The sequence below is a fragment of the Stigmatopora nigra genome, chromosome 4 (assembly GCF_051989575.1).
Source record: "Stigmatopora nigra isolate UIUO_SnigA chromosome 4, RoL_Snig_1.1, whole genome shotgun sequence".
Taxonomy (NCBI): Eukaryota; Metazoa; Chordata; class Actinopteri; order Syngnathiformes; family Syngnathidae; genus Stigmatopora; species Stigmatopora nigra.
In genome coordinates, this window is record NC_135511.1 from 18,786,801 (window position 1) to 18,809,999 (window position 23,199).

Consider the following 23,199-nt stretch of genomic DNA (forward strand, 5'->3'; position numbering starts at 1 on the left):
ACGTGTACTGGCGTGTACTGACGTGAACTCGTACTACAAGCACGTGTATGGCATTTACTTGCACTACTACCACAAATGCGTGTACTAACTAGCTTATATACTTGTATAGTTCCCGTCAATGGGTGCCAATGACTTTGTTTCGCCAACAGGTGGCGGTAGCGACTCTCCACTCGATCCGCACTACCTTTTTTTGTTGTTGTCTACTCGCGCGCGTGCGCGTCCGTTTGTTTGTACACATGCACGTAGGCGTTCCACGCGAGTCCGTCTCCTGCCCGTTCAGCAAAAATGAAGAAAAAGCGGGTTAAAGGCTCAAGCGTGGTGTTCCGAACGCCTTCCCTAAAAGCCCATTTTGAAAAAACAAAGCCCAAATTGGAACGTTCCGCCATTCTAAAAGCGCTAACTCAAGTGCTAACACGTCACTCGGCAAGCTAGCTCTACGAGCAACCATGGCTCCAGGTGGGGACTCTTTTGTTTGGATAAGGCACTCAAAACAAAGTCAACGTCCCAGGAAGAAAAAAATGGACTACTAGTCGGCTTTTAGCCAAGAAATAAGTCGACGTTTGGGGCTTTGTTTTGCCTTATCAAAGTTTGTCAAGCGGTAGCCTGGAGGGAGGACAGCAATCACCGTGGTATCGAGCCCCCTCCTCCCCGCCTCTTGCCGCCCCCTAAAGCCAAGAAGACACCGGAGAGAGGTTGGATTTTTTTAAACCCGCCCTCCGGAGGGATCTCGTTTCTCCCCCAAAACCTCCCATTTCTCCCTTTCTCTCTCTCTCTCTCTCTGGGTGTCCCCCTTTCTCTCTCTCTTTCTCCCCCCTTTTTTCCCCTTTACCTTAATCTCTCGCATTCGTCCGTCTCCCCCTTCCAGCACAATCATGGATCTCTCGGCGAGATGTTGGCTTCTCCTGAGCTGCCTCGGCGTGATCCTGGCCGTGGATTTGGAGGCCATGGAGCCGAGCTACTTGCTGGAAGCGGCTGCTGCCACATCAGATGTGCTCGACTACAAGGATCCCTGCAAAGCTGGTGAGTTGAGATTTTTTTAACGATTTTTTTTCTTCTTCTTTCAAATGCGCCTCGTCGTGATGTTCTTTTGTCGCTTTTGTTTGGGGGGGTCGATTTGAGATGACAGTGCTTGGAAAGGAGTTGTAGGGATTTAAAAAAAAGCCTCCAAAAGGACATCATGTGCGTTTGTTTGCTTTTGAGATACGCGCTTTGAAAACATTTCAGTGGCCGTTTTTCGCCCCAAAACTTTCCACCGGTAACCAAAAAAGTTGGGGTTCTTTTCTTTTTTCTTTCTTCTTATGACACACCTATAGATGAACTTTTTTTTAGACAGCGCGTGCTTCATTTTCAGGACGTTGTCAGTGTCCAAATAATCAGTTTTGGTCCATTTTGGCACATTTGAATGGTCGCGATAATGTTTTTTTTTTGCACTCTGAACTCGTCAGTCTTGCCAAATCCCTTTGGGATTTTTTTCCCTGACATTTTCCGAGTGATTCCTTTTAACGCCGACCTCTAAAAGTCCCCAAAGCGGATTCTTGTCATGTCCGTGTCCGTTTTTGTGATGTGGCAAGCTGACTCAAAAAGCCCCACTTGGATCAAAAAGCGCCAATCTTTGACCCCCATCACCCCAAAAAAGGGGTGGATATATTGTAGCTTTGTATAAAAACACAAGTAGGGTTAGCTACCAAGAGGCTACGTCCTGTTATTGTTTCCCTTTCTTTTAAAAAAAACTGCAATTACGCACAAATCTGGATTGGTTTTACCGCACGATTCCGCTACGTGACGTCCCGTTCCGCGTCGGCCATGCGGCGTTTGCGCGGCGACTGCTGGGAGGATGTTATGGTTACGGGTCATTTGTCTGCCAGAGGTCAAAGACGGTCACGACAACCACCTGCTTGCAAAACGTGCTTCTTATTCCACTTGTTTATTCCGCTTCTTATGCCTATTTTTTTCTCCTTTTTTATGATTCTTAACTACCAAGAAGGGAGTCGTGTTTTCCTTCGAGTATTTCAAGTTTCAGTGTTTCTGCTCCAGGAATAAGAAATTAATTTGACAGGTTTATTAAGATTTTTTTCCCTTTCCTGAGCAGCGAAAAGCAATAAAAGGAGGATTTTTCAAAAATAGACAAAGTAAACAGGGGTCGTCTGGTTTAGTAGACTGCTTAAAATACTTGAAATAAAATCAAGAGACGTCATTTACTGCATATAGGCCGGATTTGTGGCTAAAAAGGTGATGACAGAATCAAAGGTACGGCTTATATGCGCATAAATTAGACCCGACATGCATACAAATTACATAATTCGGCCGATACGGTCGTTTATTTCAAATTGGGGGAAATATAAACAGATAAAATGCTTAAGAAAATTTGTTTTGATGTCTATAAATCAAATTGAAAGAAAAAAATAAGTGTATCTTGCATAAAATGTGAAAAAAACTGGCGCACTTATGCCTGCCATGGCATGCTCAGGGTGCCGCTAAAATGCACGCGGTGGGTGACTAATATGTCAGAAAATACGGTCAATTCATTTTCATTTTGTTCTTCCAATAAACAAAGAAAGAAATCATATTTCAAAGATGATTAAAAGATCTTTTAGTCCACAGAAACGGATTAATCCTCTTGATTAAGAAAAAATAGCACACGGCATTCAACGATCAGTGTCTAATTAAAAAAAAGGAAGACCCTTAACCTACATATTTTGATTTTTGTCAAAAATAGGTCAACGTTGTCACTTCTCATGTCAATTAATGCATCAAATTAGAAATGAATATATATGAATAAATATATAAAAAAGCCTCAGCATTTCAGAAAAGAAAAAAAATAATTAATTTAAACTCAATACTCCCCAAGAAGTGAGCCATTCACCATTTATACTGTTGACCAATCTTCTGGCCAATTAATTTTTATTTTTTTGAATAATACTAATATTTGACAAGTAGTGCACTTGTACTGTTAGCATTTGTGAATGTTGCGCGCTAACGGTGATCCTTCCTTGGCTTTTTCCGCTTTCCTAAAATGAGGTTTTGGCTGTGTCTTCTTTCCCCAAGCTAGCCGCCAGCAAAGCGCCCCCTAGCTCCGCCCCCGGCTCCGCCCACCTACAAGTCTTTCCTTTCTCCAGCCGGCGCTGACTGGAGGTCATTCACCTTGTGCCAAAGGAAAGAAAGCAGGGCTGGTCGGCCGGCCGGCGTAGGCCAGACAAACAGCAATTTATGTCATTCCCCTTGCGCTTGCCTTATTTTTTTTCAAAATACAACCGCTGGATTATTTTTTTTATTAAAAGCAACCCCCCCAAAAACCACATTTAATATTTCCCATTAAAAACTTCCTCTGGGTAGCTCCCTCCACTTTTCTCCCTTGTGACTTCACGTCTAGCTGAGTGACAGCGCTTTCTTTCCATAAATTAGCATAGGCACTTATCAAAAGAGCCGCACAGGGCTCTTGAGCCGTAAATTCCCGACCCCGGAGCAAAATAAGGCGACCGTTCCGATTTCCGCCACGACCGAGGAATGAGAACTGGAGAGGTGACGGCGTTATCCCATGCTAATGGCCTTAATGGCTCCCATTGGGATTCAAATGCGGCGTTTGTTAGCAAACACGGCTCGCCAAAGGCGGCGGCTTTTGTCATGCGTTCCCGGATTACGCGCTGCGGCCCATCTCGCCTCCATTTCTGTTACACTCGGCTTTGTCGTACTTGTGGGCGTACTTGAATCCGATTGGTCGATCGTCCGACCCAATACGGTGCTGGTGTCAAAGTGGCGGCTCGGGAGCCAAATGTGGTCCGCCGCATCATTTTGTGCGGTCTGAGAAAGTCAATCATGAGTGCCGACTTTATGTTTTAGGATCAAATCTAATCTATAAAGAGTATAGATGGATATTATATTACCTGATTTCCCCCTTTTAAATCAATAATTGTCATTTTTTAATCATTTTTTCAGATTTTAGTTCAAAAATAATTTCGCAAAATCTTAAAATATATAAAAATATTTTATGTTTTACACTATAATATGGAACATAATGATTATGATGATACATGATCTTCCCCATTTTAAATCAATAATTGTCATTTTTTAATCATTTTCTCTGTGTTTTTAGTTCAAAAATAATTTCGTAAAATCTTAAAATATATAAAAATATTTTCTGTTTTCTACTATAATATGGAACATAATGATTAAAAGAGATTTTCCTTTACTAATTAAAAAAAAGCTCAAATAAACGTTTTAGATCTATAAAATACAGAATATTCCGTTTTTTTAATCCATTTACAAAAAAAAAAATCTAAATATTCTATCTAAAATGATCTGGCCCACATCAAATCAAGTTAAAGCGGCCCGCGAACCAAGTTTGACACCCTTGCAAGAATCGGGGGCGATCGAGCCCGATTCCCGAACACATGATGGGATTTGGTGCCAAACGCAATCCCCTCCCTCCCCCTCCACCGCATCATGTCAATGGGTTTATTATATATTAGTATCATAACCATCTGGCCGCGGCGGATTTTAATCTACACCGCTGTCTCTCTCCCGTGTTTACGCTGGCTCGGCCTTTGAGCCGAGACGGACGGATTTAGCCTTTAGCGGACTTTTCCGTAACTCGTCCTCAATCCTGCCCCGGAGCCGCCTAACTAAAAAAAAAAAAAAAAAAAGGACCTCCCTCCCCTCCCCAAATCATTTGTCTGCGGATAATTAAAGATCGGAGACCAGGAGATTAACGTCCAATCCCGGCCGGCGCCATCAAAATCCACCAATGACATTTATTTTTTCAAAGTGTTGATAACGTACGTAGCTTCCCAATTAGCCAAGGCAAGATGTTTTTATTTCCCCCCCCCCCGAAGCGTCAACTATTGGGGAGGTTCCTTTCAATCCTGTGGAATTCGAACCTGTCCCGTCATGTCGTCGGCCCGGCCTTATTGTCGTCGTTAACCTCTGGTCCAAAAGCGCCCCCATTCTCTGGCTTGTCTTGACTATCGTCCAAGTCCTGGGTGTCCGACTCACTTTTTCCTTGGAGGTCCCGCCCACTAGACCTCACCACTTTGGTTTTGGCCCAAAAAGTTCACCTAAGTTTTTTTTAAAGTTTATAAACGTGAAAGAAAAAATAAGTAAATAAAAAAAACGTATTGGGTGACCATACTTTGCGATTTTTCAATGACCGCGGTTAAGTTTGGTTTACATTAACTGCAATGGTTAGCGCATGGGTGGTCAAACTACGGCCCGCTAGGCTTTTTAATCCGGCCCGCCGACGTTGTCCAAGTAATGTTTTTTATTTTTTCCAAGATGGCGCCGGGTTAGGTTGGATTCCAGGTGGATTCCCTGGTCTTGCTAGCTTTCCTCCCACTCCCCAAAAGATGCTAGCTAGGCTAACTGCACGCTAAATAGCAAGTGATTGGTTATTTGTCTCCTCATGTCCCGGCTTGTTGCCCGTAGTCAGCTGTAATAAGCTCCAGCACCCCCCGCGACCCTTGTGAGCGGTTCAGAAAATAATTGTGTGTTTCTTCATTTTAGAGTGGTTTGACGGCAATAAGAAAAAAAATGTCCGAGTTATATCTTGTAAGCATCCCCCATATTGACGATTCTAAATAGAATCTGGATCAGACCATCACCTGATCTAGAAAGGGGGGGTAATACCTTTTATGGATTTCCTCCCACTTTGGCGACGGCACGCCGCACGTAGCCATAAATTGTGCAAAGGTGGCGGTGTTAAAAGATCGTTAAAGCCAGCTGTGTGCCCGCACAACCGTGGGCCTTTCCTGCGTGGAAACGTGGGGCCGTCCTTTCTTTTCTCATAAAAAGCACATTCCTCGTAAAGTCTTCATTTTTTTTCTTCTTCGTCCCTCTCCTTGGCCTCATTAAAAAGCCCGTCGTCCTTGTTGAAGGTGCCCCACATTAGCGTATCACATTTGCTGCTTCTCATTAAGACGAGACTTGTCAATTTGTCTCTGTTGTGCTCCCCACCACCAAGAATTCAACACACAAATCGTATTTTTCAATCAAATTCTGCTTCATAAGATTGTATTCTGGGTAAAATTAAGAGTTTTAAAGACTAATTTTCTGAAAATATTGACATTTTTTTGTCTAAAACGCACTATAAAAGACCATAAGCGACTTTAAATTTGTTTTTGGTATGCCACTTATAAAAATATAAGACCACCTTAAAGACCAACTTTACGAACATTTTGACTTTTTTTTGTCTGAAACCCCCCAAAAAAGACTTGAAGTGTATCAATTTATGTTTGGTGGGCTACTTTTAATGATGCTAACAAGTTTCAGCACTACAGTAAAGCATTTAGCAATGTTAGCATCGTCGTCCACACACAATATTCGGCATGTTTTTTCTCTATTTTTTTGGGCTTAATTTTCCTGCTAAAACTTTTTGCATTTTGTCTGATTATTTTCCCTCTTTTTGTCCATTTCAGTCGCCTTCCTGGGAGACATCGCACTGGACGAGGAGGATTTACGCTCCTTTAAAGTGGACAGAATCATCGATTTGGCCAGCAGAACTGTCCAGACTGTAAACCGTACAAATGCAGGTACAACAACAACAACAAAAAACACACAAATCAAAACGGGACGTGAAGGCGACCATTCGTTCCCGGGAGAGATTAAAAATAGCAACGCAGCATTAGTTTTTCAGGTGATTTACAGTCAGCTTTTGCAATTTTAAACCCGTAAACGGGATTATCCAGCGATAAGCACGTGTCGGAATTAGTGGATAGAAAAGATTTCTGTTTGTTGAAATTGGTCCGCCATTTTGTTCCCAGGTCGGAGGAAACGGGCCGCCACGTCCAGACCCGAACGCGTTTGGCCCGAAGGCGTTATTCCATATGTCATCAGTGGCAATTTTAGTGGTAAGTCCATCTTTTTCCTTCTTTTTCTATGATGTCAAAATAAGATAGTGGTTAGTAGGCCTGGTCTCACCGTCGTGGGGTCGAGGGTTCGATCCCGGGTGGGTCCTTGCATGTTCTTGCGTGGGTTTCCCTCCCAAAAACATGCTTGCTAGGCTAACTGTATGCTAACTTGCCCCTAGCCAAGAGTGATTGGTCTCAAGATGCCCAGTTATTGGCTTGCCACCAATTCAATCTATCCCCAAAGTCGATTTGGATATGTTCAAGCACCCCCCACGACCCTAGTGAGGATAATGTGGTTCAGAAAATAAACAAATGAATGTGTTTAGTCAATTTTAAAATCGTAGCCATTTTTTGGCTTTATTTTTCTTGGTTAAATACACTTTCAAGCGTTCCAATTGACAATGTGCATTGTACACACACATGCTAAGTTGAGCCGCCGCTAGCTAGCCAACTCGTTGAAGAATTTAGCACACACACACACGCACAGCCGGAGACACTTTCACAGACATTGTGTTGACCCTGTGGTCCATCCGGTTGTTTTCAGGCAGCCAGCGAGCCATCTTCCGCCAAGCCATGCGCCACTGGGAGAAGCACACCTGCGTGACCTTCATCGAAAGGACGCAGGAGGAGAGCTACATTGTCTTCACTTACCGACCGTGCGGGTGAGTTAGCCCTCCGGAAAAGCCCACGCTGTCATTTCCACGCCACGTCGCTCCCGTCTTTCCCATCCTTCCGCTCCCCCGCCGAGAAGAACTACCTCGTTAGCCGTTTCCCGGATGTCGGCACCAGTTTTTTCCCACTCGAACGTGACGGGAAGGTCACTGGGTTGCCGAAAAACCATTGGCCAGGGCGTTGGACCTGAAAAATCTTGGCTTGGGACATTTATTGTTGAAAAGCTGCGGGTTTTGCGCCACAAAAAGGTCAAACCACACAAGGACAGATCCCAAAAATGCCTTTTTTTACATTTATGCCTATGTACGATGCCATGGGTCCAATTGTAAGGCTTTTCCCAGTGGAATTTTAGTGTCCATTTTTAGCTGGCCAAGTGCCTCCATGGCTGGCATTATCCAGCCCCTGGTCCACCCGACCCCCCCCCCCCCCCCCACGCCGTCCTTTGCAAAGTTCAAGGCGTGTCTCGAGAGAGCGCGGCGGTAATTAGAGAGCGCCGTCTGCCACGCGTGCGCTGGCTCACTGGCCGGCTAGCTCATCATCCTACGCCCAGCGAGCAACCTTTTAATGTCACGCCCGGCCGGAGGTGGCGGCGGCAATGGCGGAAAGATGAAATGTGGTGAATGTCATTTCCAAGTAGAAGAGAAGGAGCTTCATTCTCCCCCTTTTTGTTAATTAGCTCATTCATAACGTCTTTCGTAATGTACGACGTACCAACCTTAATGAAGCCAAGTGAGTTTGCTAGCTCCGCCCCTTAACCGCCTCCCCCTTCCATCCATCCAGGTGCTGCTCGTACGTGGGTCGACGCGGAGGAGGCCCCCAAGCCATTTCCATCGGGAAAAACTGCGATAAATTCGGCATCGTGGTCCACGAACTTGGTCACGTGATCGGATTCTGGCACGAACACACGCGACCCGATCGGGACGAGCACGTTAGCATCATCCGGGACAACATCCAGCCAGGTAATCAATCAACTCATTAGGAGGTTTATCCATCCATCTATGTATTTATTCATGTATTATCCTTGTGTGTGTGTGTGTGTGTGTGTGTGTGTGTGTGTGTGTGAGGCCAAATGAGCTACAGGGCATCCCATGCAATGATTGGGCAATATTTTAAGGAAATGTTTGGATATAGGACCCTCGTTTCGTCATATTAAGTCAATTTGTCTTGCAGTTTTAGAGCGTCCATATCGGAATTTACCGTGTGTGGGCAGAAAATAACAAGCACGTGTTTTTTTTCTTCTCGTTTTGGCAGGACAAGAGTACAACTTTTTAAAAATGGAACCCGGGGAAGTGGACTCTTTGGGCGAGATCTATGATTTTGACAGCATCATGCACTACGCTCGCAACACATTTTCCAGGTATGTTAACTTAAATAATCGCTCAAATCTGTTTTTTTATATTAGCTTAATGCTAACATTCAATGGAAAAAGCCATTGACGTGCTAACAAAAAAAAATAACATGAAATTAAACTATAAATATACACACCAACAACTCTAAAATAATCTTTCAAATGACATTTTATTAAAAAAATGTAAACAAATACGGAACTGACAATATAAAAAGCCAAAAAATAGGGAAAAAAATTCTTATCGCAGACAAAATCTTGATTTTTTTATTTATGTCATCTTAATGCTAACATTTAATGGAAAAAGCCATTCACGTGCTAACAAAAAAATAATACCTTACTTAAACAATAACTATTCACACCAACATTTCTAGAAATTACATTAAATGTAAAAAAACGTAAACAAATACTGAACTGACAATATAAAAAGCCTAAAAATTGGAAAAAAAATTCTGCGATCAGACAAAATCTTGAGGTTTTAGCTTAATGCTAACATTCAATGGAAAAAGCCATTCACGTGCTAACAAAAAAAGTAAACACAGAATTAAACAATAACTAATCACACCAACATTCCTAGAAATGACCTAGAAATGACATTTTTTCAAAAACAAATGTAAACATACAGACCTGACAATATAAAAAGCCCCAAAATGATCAAATCCATTGAAACGGAACGTTTATATTTCAACGCAAACGGACCTTATCGTCACGTCGTAATCAAACATTTCCAAGCTACGCAGCAAAAAAGTCGCTCTCATGTCCAAGCCAAGTTTCCCTAACTATATATTAAAGATGTGGATGTACACGCGAGCCACATCCCGCAGCTTGTTCAAATAAAATGGGCTCCCCAGACCTCGTAAAAGGCCACGCGGCAACTGCCACAAAAAACCCCGACACGATGGTCGACGCAAAAAACGAACCCCCGCCGCCGCTTTCAAGGCGACGTGCGATGGCTCGTTAAACTTTTTTCTTGGACCTCGTTATTGTGCCAAGTCTTTTTGAAGAACTTTTTTTAATGGTCTGTAATACCGAGCAGGCAAGCTGCTTTCCAGGTGTTTTATGCTTTTCAGCGATTCCCCTTAAAAATGATGGCCCAGCTAAAACTGCTCGTTATCTTGGAACCAGTAGCTTCAGCCTTTTTAAACCGTCCTGCCGGACCAGTAACCATTTCAAAGGCTATACGTATTAAAATGCCTTTGAAACATTGTTTTCTTTAGTTTTGGACCTCTAAAAATGTCAAATTCAACATTTTGATGCATTAAATCAATGGTAGTAACATGTCAAAAAGTATAAAAATAAATCAAAACTCACACGGATCCAAAACTATTGAATTTTTGGGACAGTTTGCCTCTGCATAGTTGAAACTAACAATGCCGTTACAAGTAAGGGGTGTACGACTCAAAACCGGAATACAGTAGTCCAGACTCGTGGTCTTTGTCATGTGACGGGTCGGAAAATGGCGATTCTGGTTGTCTGTAGCTAGCTGGAGTAGACTCTAGCACCCCCCGTGAGCCTCGAATGCTGGCTGAATGAATCCAAGTGTAGAATCCGGGCAAAGGCTCCGTGCTATTTCCTCGACGAGTGTCAACAAAGAAAAGACAAATTTGGCCTCTCGACTAAGTGAAGCGCATTCCTGACCTACTACACACACACACACACACACAAATACACACACACAATCACGTACACACACACATGGCAGGAAGCTCCGCGCGTCGGCTGGCGCTGGGCCGCCACGGCGTATTTGCACAAAGATGGTGTCTCGGCTTCCCGGAATCTCGTCGTTAGCAAAGAGCAGACGAGACGTAGCGACCGATCGTAGTCTGCTTTTGTTTGTCCAACCATGCATCTTTTGTGGGAGGAAACGGAAATACCCGGAGGAAACCCAATTAGGCCCCCGGTGGAGAAGATGCAAACCACACATAGGTAGACAGACCTGGAGTCGAACCCAGGACCCCAGAGCTGCGAGGCTGAATCGCTAACCACTGGCTCCGCCCTTTTACTTTAAAAGTGCGATGAAAAAATGAAAATTTCATGTCACTTTACATGTAGAAAATTAATTTGATGTTTTTTTCAAACCATGGCATAGTGATTACTTTCACCCAAAACGTTGCATGGGAACGCCCATTCATTTTGGTTGTGACATCATCAATAGAGTTCATGATTACGTCTAGCTAGCTGGCTAGATTGACATCGATAGCTTGAAGTCGTCGCCGCGTTTTCTTCCCTTCCCGGCCGTCCGGCCGTCCGTCTTCTCGGGATCTGGTCCGGGTTCCGTTAGCTAACCCCTTACGGGTTTTTGTTCCGATTGGTCGCAGGAGCCTGGCCAACGCAAACAGAGACTCGCCAACGGGCTCTTTGTCTCCCCCGACACCGGCCTGAGCGCAGTTTCGCCCGGATCCATCCGTCCGTCCAAACTGTTAGCTCGGGGCGCGATGTTTGCGCATGCCTGCCGTTGATAGGCGCGTCGCCGTGGGAACCAGCGGGGACCAGCGGGGCCACCGCGCCGAGAAAAACCAGAAACGTGTCAAGGGAGAGACAAAAAGAAAAGAGCCTTTCCGCTTTTTGCACGGCAACACGCTCGTAACATAAACTCATTGAAATGAACTTGGTGCTGTGATTGGACCGTCATTTTTGGTGATTTTGTGGGTGTGGCCTTGCAAAGCAGCGTGTTGATTCAGGTGACTTACCACGGATGAGTAAACCACGGAATGCCATGACTGCTCGGTTTTTTTTAACCAACAAATGAACAACACACTTTTTTTGTAAGTTCATAAAAATGTGAAAATCCATGCTGAAACTCGCAAGTGGAAGCCACTCCCACTTTCCTCCGCTTGCTACTAGAACTCAACTCTAAAGTAAACAAAATATATGTTTTATGTATTTTTTTCTAAATAGGGGTGACTCTACTTGGTGTTTTTTCATTTATGGCGGCCATGTCTGGTCTACATGAACCGCTATAATCGAGGGATTACTGCAATACACAGGTGTCAAAGTGGTGGCCCGGGGGCCAAATGTGGCCCGCCGCATCATTTTGTACGGCCCGGGAAAGTCAATCATGAATGCCAATTTTCAGTTTTAGGATCAACTTCAAATGAAAAGTATACATTTATATTAAATTTACTGATTTTTCCCCTTTTAAATAAACCATTGTCATTTTTTATCCATTTTTTCTGTGTTTTTAGCTCAAAAATAATTTTGTAAAATCTAAAAATATATTTAAAAAAAGCTAAAATAAACATTGTTTTAGATATATAAAAAAAACTGAATATTCAGGGCTTTTAATCCTGTTCTTTAAATCCATTTATAATATAAAAAATGTAAATATTCTATCTAAAATGGTCCACATGAAATGGAGTTGACGTTAATGTGGCCCACAAACCAATCTACTGTAATATGACAGAGCTACAAAATGGCAGAAATAAGCAAAATAGTAGTGAATCGCTGTCATATTTTTTTTTTGGCATTGTTCTGAGCCACGCGTTTGACCCCGAACGAGCCGGGCTCTCCGGGGTCAGCCGGCACTCACGTTTCTTTCCTCCCTCTTTGTGTGTATCATGCAGGGGCATCTTCCTGGACACCATCCTGCCTCGCTACGACGTGAACGGCGTTCGACCTCCCATTGGTCAGAGGACCAGACTGAGCAAAGGGGATATCGCGCAGGCCCGCAAACTCTACAAATGCTCCAGTAAGAGCCAAAATGGCTGTCTTTTCTTTCCCTTTCCTCCTCCTCCTTCTTCTTCTTCTTCTTCTTCTTCTCTGCGTCTATTTTTGCACACGCGTGAGAGATCTGCCGTCCGTGTGGTTGCTGCGCTTTCTTGAGACGGGTCCAAAACCACGGCTGGCAAAGTCATTCATGCTTTTACCATCAAATTCTAAAGAAAATGGGAAAAGCTTTCTTTTTTAATGGATCGATACACATGAGTCAGCACATTTTATACATCTTAAAAACAAATCAAACTGACTTTCCCATATTTTTAAAGCCAACACACACTTTTTCATCTTAAAATGTTTGAGTAAAGTCTTTAAAAAATGTAAATCAAGACAACCACAACCAAAAAAAGTGCCTTTACCCATTTTGTACAAATGTTCACGTCTATGAATGATTTACGGAGCATCCGAAAAGCAGCGCTAGCAAATAAAAGTGTAAACAAACGAAAACCGACTTTGATCTAAAGGCAGAATGTACGTTGGTCACGAGAGGACGACGGAGGGCCACGGAAGCGGCAAGTTACGTAAGCCATTGGCTTTTAGCGAAAGCTTTGTTTACACTGGCAGACGTAAACAGAGTGGGACCTTCCGTAAGGCCGCCGCCGCCACGTTTGCGAGTGGCGTGCTTAATCACAGGTCGCCTCGCCATTGCTCAACCGTCAAAGTCGAAGCAGCTGGGCAGGCGGGCCCCGCAAATGGACGCTTTTTTAGCCTTATATGGAACTACAGTCATCCCTCCAATATCGCGCTTCATGTAGATGGACCATGCATATAAAAGGGTCACTCACCCAAATTATAACTTTTTTTTAGTGCTGAGTCCTACTAGCAAGAGTGGCTTAGTGGCTAACATAACATAGGTACGCTAGCGGATAGCATAACATAGGTACGCTAGCAGATAGCATAACATAGGTACGCAATCAGATAGCATAACATAAGTATGCTATCGGCTAGCATAACATAGGTACGCTGTCGGATAGCATAACATAGGTACGCAATCGGATAGCATAACATAAGTATGCTATCGGCTAGCATAACATAGGTACGCTGTCGGATAGCATAACATAGGTATGCTATCAGATAGCATAACATAGGTACACTAGCGGCTAACATAGCATAGGTATGCTAGTCGATAGATTAACATAGGTACGCTAGCAGATAGCATAACATAGGTAACATAGCTGTGTTTACGAGTTTCAGCGTGGATTTTCACATTTTTATGAACTTAAAAAATATATATATTTTTTAAAAAAAAATTAATAGCAGAAAAACACGTGGTAGAAGTAAATTCATGATAACGGAGGGTATACTGTAGCGCACGGACGGAGCAGATCCGCAACGTCATCTTCCCCCGCGGCGCTCTCTAGGGGGGAGGAGCTCACGTGCCACGCGGCAGCCGTCACGTGTTCCCGGAAAATAAAGCCACCAAAAAAAAAAAAAAAGAAGCTTCCTCCTCCACTGGCTTCACGTCACATTCCTGGAAATGTTTGTCATCCAAAGTTCTTTGGGGGCCATGCCTTCCTTGTTAACATCAACGTTTGGGAAGGATGAGCTTTTTCTTCTTTTTCTTTTTCATTTCTCCCGTAGCTCAAGTGAAAGGAAGGAGGTTAAAATAACAAGAGGCCGCAATGAAGGGGCCTCCCTCCCTCCCTCCCTCCAGGGCTTGGCCACATACCAATCAGCTGTTTGGCCTTTCTCCTCTTTTTTCAGAACAGACTTTTATCACGGCACTGGAAAGAATCTCCTTCCTTCAAATCGAGAAGAAAAAAATAATTTTAGGTTGGGCGGCACGGTGGTAAAGTGGTTAGCGCATCGGCCCCACAGTTTTGAGGTCCTGGGTTTGATCCCAGGCTGGCCTGGGTTTTCTCCGTGTACTTTCCTCCCGCATTCCAAAAAAACACGCATGCTATGCTAATTGAACACTAAATTAGCTTTACGTATATAGTTATTCGACTCAGTCTTGCCCGCAATCGGCTCGTTTTTGGGTTGGATAGGCTTAAGCACCCCCCGGATTCCTCGTGGGGATATGCAGTTCAGAAAATGAATGAATCTGTAAAAGTTGGGAAAATAGAAGCTAAAACTTTGTGATTTGATTCATGCTAATTCTCTTTTAGCCAATTAAATGTATTCTCCATTGCCTTTATATAGCTAAAAAAAAACTCATAAATCTTCCTATTTTCCATGCTAACTTACAATTTTAAATAGACTTCACTACCCAATTATTATTATTTTTTGTTTTTTGGTAAAAGTAGAAAATTTTGACTGCAAATATCAATACGTATCTAACTTATTATTGGAAAAGGTAGACGTGATGGCACAAAATGGCCGCCCCACGTAAGCAGTCTCCTTATTTTCGCCTGTAAAAGATAGCAACTGTGAGCCACGTATTTGCTAGGCTAGCTTAGTGTTTTCCTTATTGATTTTCAGGGCATGGCGTGCATAATTTAGCACATCCTCATGAGATTTGAGTTATTTATGGAAAGTTTATTTTCAGAAGACGCTTTTTTTCCGAGCATCTCCAGGTTGAAGCTCGTCATTGGGAAGGACAATCAAAATATGTCCATTAGAAGAATAAAAAAATGCTTTTCATTTGGTTAGCGGGGTCATAAGGTCACGGGAGGAGGAGCTACACCTCACCATTTGACTTTTGAACTGGTTGGCTACCATTACAACTGGGAAAGAACATTTGTGGCTCACTGCCCACCCTCCCAGTTCAGATGGATTGGACGTCAAGTCATGAAAAACTCATTTAAAGCCAGAATTGAAAAAAAAAATGCTAAAGAAGAATACTTTATTCATTGGGGGTTTTTATTTAGTCTTTTTAATTTGAAAACTCATTTCAGAGAGTGTTTTTTTTATTTATTTTAAATGTTATGTAATGTATTTTGATGCTGTTTTTGTTCCCAATGGGGAAAAGTCCAACATATGGACTCTTCTAAAAACAAGAGTTTCAAAATATTCCCATTTGTTTTTAGGAAGTGCTTGAAACAGATTGTATTGTATTTATGTATTTATTTATTGTATTTTTTTTTTGTAATTTTTTGACAGGATGCGGGGACAGTTTGCAGGACAGCAGCGGGAATTTCTCCTCTCCGGGTTTTCCCAACGGCTACTCGGCTTACATGCACTGCATCTGGAGAATATCCGTCACACCCGGAGAAAAAGTTTGTCTATTCTCTGCCTTTTGTCTTTTTTTTCTGTCAGTAAACGTTCAGTTTTTTATTTGTTTGTTTGTTTTAAAGATCATTCTGAACTTCACTTCCATGGATCTCTACCGAAGTCATCTGTGTTGGTACGACCATGTGGAAATTAGGGATGGATATTGGAGGAAGGCGCCCCTAAAAGGTCATTTTTTATTGACTATATTTCGAGATTTATTTCAATGGCTTAATCTTAAAATTGAATAAAACGTGCCAATAATATTTTAAATAAGATTAGTATTTAACTCATATGTGTCAAAGTGGCGGCCCGGGGGCCAAATTTGGCCCACCACATCATTTTTTGTGGTCCAGGAAAGTCGACATTCTGTTTTAGGATCAAATTAGTATAGATGGATATTAAATTTCCTGATTTTTTCCCTTTTAATTCAATCATTGTCATTTTTTAATCAATTTTTTTATGTTTTTAGTTCAAAAATCACTTTGTAAAATCTAAAAATGTATAAAAAAGCTAAAATAAACATTTTAGATCTATAAAAACGGAATATTCAGGGCCTTTAATCCAGTTCTTTTAATCAATTTATAAAACTAAATATTACATCTAAAATGGTTAAATTCCCTGATTTTCCCCCTTCTAAATCAATAATTGTCAGTTTTAATCCATTTTTTTCTGTGTTTTTAGTTCTAAAATCATTTTGTAAAATCTGAAATTATATCTAAAAAAAGCTAAAATAAGCATTGTTTTAGATCTATAAAAACTGAATATTCAGGGATTTTCATCCAGTTCTTTTAATCCATTTATTTAAAAAATCTAAACATAATATCTAAAATGGTTAAATTCCCCGATTTTCCCCCTTCTAAATCAATAATTGTCATTTTTAATCCATTTTTTCTGTTTTTAGTTCAAAAATCATTTTGTAAAATCAAAAAATATATTTAAAAAAAGCTAAAATAAACATTGTTTTAGATCTATAAAAAACGGAATATTCTGTTTTTTTAATCCAGTTCTTTTAATCCATTTATAAAAAAGAAAAGTCTAAATATTCTATCTAAAATGATTAAATTCCCTGACACTGTAAAAAGTTACACAAAAAAGAAAAAAGCAGTAATTTATTTACATGACTTTTTTCTCCTTCCTGCAGGCCGATTTTGCGGCGACAAACTCCCCGAGCCCATCATCTCCACCGACAGCCGCCTGTGGATCGAGTTCCGCAGCAGCAGCAACTGGGTGGGAAAAGGTTTCTCGGCCGTTTACGAGGGTAAGCCGCCATTTTTTTGGGCAGTAACTCAGCAGAATCCGCTCTATTGTTTCCCGCCACTCACTCACTCCTTCCCTTCAATTAATCCGCGTTGCCAAAATCCCATCATCACGTTTTATTTAGTCCGAGCGACGCGTGAAAGATTTTCCCTCCTCTTTTTTTTTTTTTTTTTGACGGCGTTCTCGCTCTGACGTGCAGCCATCTGCGGCGGCGAAGTCAAGAAGGACAGCGGGCAGATTCAGTCGCCCAACTACCCCGACGACTACAGGCCCAACAAAGCCTGCGTTTGGAAGGTGACCGTGGCTCAGGGTTTCCACGTGGGCCTCACCTTCCAGTCCTTTGAGGTAAGAGCTCCGCCCCCCCTGGCTAGGATTTGGACCGCGGTTTTAACCCACGCCCTCGTTCCCGACACAGATCGAGAGACACGACAGTTGCGCGTACGACTACCTGGAGGTACGCGACGGCAACTCTGAGAACAGCCCCCTGCTGGGCCGATTCTGCGGCTACGACAAGCCGGACGACATCAAAACCAGCTCCAACCAGCTGTGGATGAAATTTGTTTCCGACGGCTCCGTCAACAAGGCCGGATTTGCTGCCAACTTTTTTAAAGGTCAGAGTCCAGAGGTGGTGGGTGACAGGGGTGGGCGGGACTGACTCACTTTGCAGGGTTAGGCCAAGCAACAAAAAATGTACGCAAAAAAAAATCTTCATAAACAGATCTTGTTTTGGGATTACAGTAATCCCTCAAATATCGCAATTTCACTACATTGCTGATTTTTTTTGGTCTGGGGGAATTTTTATTTTTTATTTTTTGTAAGTTCAGAATTTTTTATTTGTTTTTTGTTGTTGTAATTGTTCATAAAAATGTGAAAATCCGCGCTGAACCTTGAAAGCTTCTACTCGGCACTGAAGAAAAAAATATATATACCGTATTTTCACAGCTATAAAACGCACCGTGTGATAGGGCGTAGTCTCATTTGCTGGTATATTATCAGTTTTTTGCTAGCATGACACAAGGCTAGCATACCTATATTATGCTAGCCGCTAAGATAGTCTTGCTACTAGGACCCTAACCCCAACCCCCTAGCGGCTAGCGTAGCTATGTTATGCTATTTTGCTACGAGAACCCTAACACTAACCCATCCTTAACCCAGACCCGAACCCTAACCCCAACTTCCTAGCAGCTAGCGTACCTATGTTTTTTTCTATGTAGGGGTGAGCCTATCCCCCAGCCATTCCGTGTCTCCGATGCGTCTTGTTTGCGGTCTCCGTGGCGGCGCTAGCCAAGACGGGCGTCTATTTCAAGCCCCTCCCATGTCGTTAAGCCACCCCCTTTGTGTTCCAGAGATGGACGAGTGTTCCAAGCCGGACAACGGTCGCTGCGAGCAACGCTGTCTCAACACGTTGGGCAGCTACAAGTGCGCCTGCGACCCGGGATACGAGCTGGCCGCCGACAAACGTAGCTGCGAGGGTACGCTTCATTCATTCATTCATTGGCCTCCGTGTCTGAATCCTTTGAGCCCACCTTTAACCCTTTTTTGTTTTGTGTTTCAGCCGCCTGCGGAGGCTTCATCACCAAACTGAACGGCTCCATCACCAGCCCGGCTTGGCCCCGAGAGTACCCGCCCAACAAGAACTGCATCTGGCAACTGGTGGCCCCCACGCAGTACCGCATCACCCTGCTCTTCGACGTCTTTGAGACGGAGGGCAACGACGTGAGCGCCGGCCGGCCGCCCCCGCTCTCGCGTCCCCGCCGGCGCCAGAGAGCTGACCGGGCGCGGCGTGCGTCGTCCGCGCGGCAGGTTTGCAAATACGACTACGTGGAGGTGCGCAGCGGGCTGTCGGCCGACTCCAGGCTGCACGGCAAGTTCTGCGGCGCCGAGAAACCCGAGGCCATCACCTCGCAGTACAACAACATGCGCATCGAGTTCAAGTCGGACAACACCGTGTCCAAGAAGGGCTTCAAGGCGCAGTTTTTCTCCGGTGAGTGGAGCGTCGGAATGCCCGGGACTTCCCGGTCCGTCCCGGCACTTCCTTGGGCCCGATCGCGACGTCTGGTCGTCCTCAGACAAGGACGAGTGCTCCAAGGAGAACGGCGGCTGTCAACACGAATGCGTCAACACCTTCGGAAGCTACAGCTGCCAGTGCCGGAGCGGCTTCGTGCTGCACGAGAACAAGCACGATTGCAAAGAGGGTACGTCTATATCAATTTCATCTCATTTCAAAACTAAACCATAACTCCAGATCTGGAGTGCTCATCATTGCCAAGGTACTGCTAACTGATGACATTTGGATTGGATAACTTCATCCCGTATTCGGGAAATTTTGTTGTCACAGTAGCAAGAGGGTGAGAATACAGACACCACAAAAGACGTTTTAGACATTTAAAAATAGGTAATAAATACCTTAATAAATAAATGTATAAATAAATAAGCTTGTTGCTGAAATATATATACATATACATACATATCAGCACATATAAACATACTTACACATAGATGTACATGCATGCATGCCGGATCCAATTTGTTGGGCTTTGCATAATCTGGTTTTCAATGTGCCCACCACAAACCCACACTGGGTTTAAGCATGCATACCATTAATAACAATAATAATGATAATTGGAACATAGGCTTTGTTGTCATCATCAACAACAAAAGCCTAATTGTCATCTTACCCAGAAACTGCGTATGAGGACATTGGTAGTGCTTCTCCATAAAGTGCCTTTTCCCAGCAAAAGACCCAAATAAATGATCATTTCAGACTCGTAATTTGGCATTCTGTGGAAAATGTTCCTCCCCCACAGGATATTGTCTCCATTAGGTCAATAACAAAAGTATCACCTGAAATTTGGAACACAAACTCTCATTTGAAACTCCTTTCCGTAGATTGCCATTTTGATTGAACCACATTTCTCTCCTTATTTTGCAGCCGGCTGCGATCACACGGTGAGCAGCGTCAGCGGAACCATCACCAGTCCCAACTGGCCCGATAAATACCCCAGCAAAAAAGCCTGCACCTGGTCGCTGACCACCACGCCGGGCCACCGCATCAAAATGGTGAGGCGGTTTTCAAAAAAGCCCGAGTTTTCACCAACCTGACCCGTCCCCTTTCCTCCGTCCCCAGGCCTTCAACGAGATGGACATGGAGGCCCACCTGGAGTGCGCCTACGACCACGTGGAGATCTACGACGGCAAAGACGGCAAAGCGCAGACGCTGGGCCGCTTCTGCGGCAGCAAGAAGCCGCAGCCCGTCACGTCCAGCGGCAACAAGCTCTTTGTCCGCTTTTTCTCCGACAATTCGGTGCAGAAGAAGGGTTTCGAGGCGTCCCACACCGCAGGTACGGAAACAAATACGGCCGCCGTGGTGCTCACTACCGCCCTCTGAAAATGTCTGCCGTTGGCAGAGTGCGGCGGGCGGCTGAAGGCCGAGGTGAAGACCAAGGATCTGTTCTCCCACGCCCAGTTCGGCGACAACAATTACCCCGGGGCGTCCGACTGCCAGTGGGTGATCTCGGCCGAGAAGGGCTACGGCGTGGAGCTCATCTTCCAGACCTTTGAGATCGAGGAGGAGGCCGACTGCGGCTACGACTACATGGAGCTCTTCGACGGGGCCGACACCAAGTCTCCCAGGCTCGGACGCTACTGCGGTTCCGGGGTGAGTCCGCCGCCAAATGCTCGCTCTTTTCTTGCAATACTATGACGTTTTTTTCTTGCTTTTTTTTTTTGTTAAAAAAACATATTATAGTAAGACTTTTTTTCTTCAAAAAAACAACTTTTTCTGACGCCATATTCTGTCCGGCAGCCCCCCGAGGAGATCTACTCGGCGGGCGACTCGGTGGTGATCAAATTCCGCTCGGACGACACCATCAACAAGAAAGGCTTCCACGTGCGCTACACCAGCACCAAGTTCCAGGACACCCTGCACTCGCGCAAGTGACCCGCGGCCGCAGGGGGGCCCGGCGGGGCCAAAGGGAGGGGGCCCAAGGCCAAAGGGAGGCTCCCGCCCCCCCGCGCCGCCCGCAAACAACCTCGGGCCCAGCCAACGCCGCGCCGGGGCCCGAGTCGGAGCCAGAAGCCCCGCCCCCAATGAGGAGGAGGAGGAGCAAACAAAGCCATTCCGCCGTAAGCCACCTCCTTTACATTTTTTTTTTTTGTTTTTTAACGCTTAGGGATCGGGTTTTTTGGCGGCCGGCGGCCAGGGGGCGGGGTTTATCCCAGCCAGCCTTCCTCCCATTTCCAATTATTTTATTTTATTTTATTTTTGAATTTTTAAATGGTGCCTCCCAACCAACCACGGCACAACGAGGAAATCGGTGGATTCTCAGGACCTGGAGAAGGACGTTTTTATTTTTATTATTTTTATTATTTTCACTCTTGGCATTAACAAAAGGAACGTAAGGAAGCAGTTATCTTATTAAAGGACTAATCAATGAAACGTGCTCCGTGGTCTTGTGGTCACCTCGCTGGTTACTGTAGCTCCTCCTCCTCCATCTTGTGTCGTCAAATGTGCGCCAGACAGGTTTTTTTTGTTGTTTTTTGTTGTTTTTTGTTGTTGTTTTTCCAAAAAAGGGAAGAAGACGCTGGCTGGCGCTTGGCTTTTGTTTTCCCTCCGCTCGAACCAGTTAGCACTTTACGGTGAATTGTTCCAAAATGGCGAGGAATTTTGGGGAAAATGCAAATGCCAGTTCACTTCTTTTGAAAATGCTTTTTATCTCTTTTTTTTCCAAAATGTTGGCTTTTTTTTTTTTTTTTCTTGCTCCATTTTAGTTCCTCGGGCATACTTGAACGTTGTGTGTGCCCTGTGACCTGGGGTAATAAAGATATGAATTATGTATCCTCTGTTTTTGACACTTTTTTTTGACTTTTTCTACGTCCAAGGTTTTGCTCAAAAACCAAGCCACCAAAGTTCATCCGCCGTGCAAACTCAAAACAGACACTTGCTTAATCATTTACAGGACCAACAAAAACATCTTTTTCATCACTTTAAATTTAAAAGACTGCTTTTTTCTTCAAAAAACGACATAGTATTGTAAGGCTTTTTTTCTTCAAAAAATGAAGCTTTTTTTGTCTCTATATATTTGTAGTCAAGACCCTGAAATGACGGCCAAGGAAAGTGTAGCCTCTTGGTGGCGCAGTGGTTAACTCACTGGACTCCCGTGTGGGAGACCCTGGTTCGAATCCCGGTCGGGACACATCATTTTCCCCTTAATTGTTTCTGTGGACTTGTACTTAAGACACTCAAATGATTACAGAGGAAAGTGTAGTCCACTTGGTGGCGCAGAGGTTAGTGCACTGGACTCCCGTGTGGGAGACCTGGGTTCGCTTCCCGCTGTCGACATTTGGTTGATCACCAAACCATGTAGGTGAGTAAATGGAATAAGAAGAAAAAAAAGAAAAAACTTTTTAATTTATATTAAACACTTAGTCATACTTTTCAGTAAAAGGTTATATTCCGAACTGCCTTCGGCAGTTCGGAAGACACTTGATGGACCTGTATGTGCGAAAGGCGTTCTCGGGTCGGCCTTCGGCCGACCCTCGACCGCTTGCTTGGTCAGTGAACCGCCGACACCGGGAAGCGAACTCACGTTCTCTCGGTGCAAAGGCGAGTGTGCAACCCACAACACCAACTCGTGCCCCACTTATACATAGGTGTTGAAACGTTTCATCCAAGGAAACCGGGTGAAACACTTAGTCATTTTTTGGACAAAATGCTTCATCCACCGTTGAAGACTTATTAAGTTAAACACTTAGGCATTTTAACTTATTCTTTTAACTGAATATTTGGAAAATCTTTGCCGGCACTGGGAATTGAACCCAGTACCACAGAGGTGGAAGACTGATGACTTATCCACTGAGCCACCACTCTACAGAGTTCAGTAGTAGTATTTGTTGTTTTGTCTAATTTCACTCTCAGGTTTTTTTGGACAAAAAAACAACATAGTATACTAAGGCTTTTTTTGTTAAAAAAACGACGTAAGGCTTTTTTTTTCTTAAAAAACGACATAGTATAGTAAGACTTTTTTGTTAAAAAAACGACATAGTATAGTAAGGCTTTTTTTCTTAAAAAACGACATAGTATAGTAAGGCTTTTTTGTTAAAAAAAAACGACATAGTATAGTAAGGCTTTTTTTGTTAAAAAAAACGACATAGTATAGTAAGGCTTTTTTTGTTTAAAAAACGACATAGTATAGTAAGGCTTTTTTTGTTAAAAAAACG

The 23,199-nt window shown here is 43.7% G+C and overlaps 1 protein-coding gene across 3 annotated transcripts; it reads left to right on the forward strand.

Moving 5' to 3' along the window:
- The first annotated feature begins 239 nt into the window (after positions 1–239).
- bmp1a (bone morphogenetic protein 1a) lies at positions 240–20,972 on the forward strand. Of its 3 annotated transcripts, none has more exons than XM_077715441.1 (20): positions 240–692; positions 866–1,020; positions 6,408–6,521; positions 6,753–6,839; positions 7,384–7,501; positions 8,292–8,470; positions 8,763–8,868; positions 12,420–12,544; positions 15,613–15,728; positions 15,807–15,909; positions 16,865–16,981; positions 17,180–17,325; positions 17,396–17,591; positions 18,327–18,452; positions 18,536–18,964; positions 19,050–19,175; positions 19,913–20,040; positions 20,108–20,321; positions 20,388–20,638; positions 20,786–20,972. In XM_077715441.1, the coding sequence occupies exons 2-20, from the start codon at positions 873–875 to the stop codon at positions 20,918–20,920; spliced, it is 2,964 nt and encodes a 987-aa protein (XP_077571567.1). In that variant the 5' UTR covers positions 240–692; positions 866–872; the 3' UTR covers positions 20,921–20,972. The 3 variants fall into 3 exon arrangements, with proteins under 3 accessions (XP_077571567.1, XP_077571566.1, XP_077571568.1); XM_077715442.1 differs by lacking the exon at positions 240–692 and having other exon boundaries at positions 754–1,020; positions 18,536–18,696; positions 18,784–18,964; XM_077715440.1 differs by lacking the exon at positions 240–692 and having other exon boundaries at positions 753–1,020.
- Positions 20,973–23,199: the final 2,227 nt, after the last annotated feature.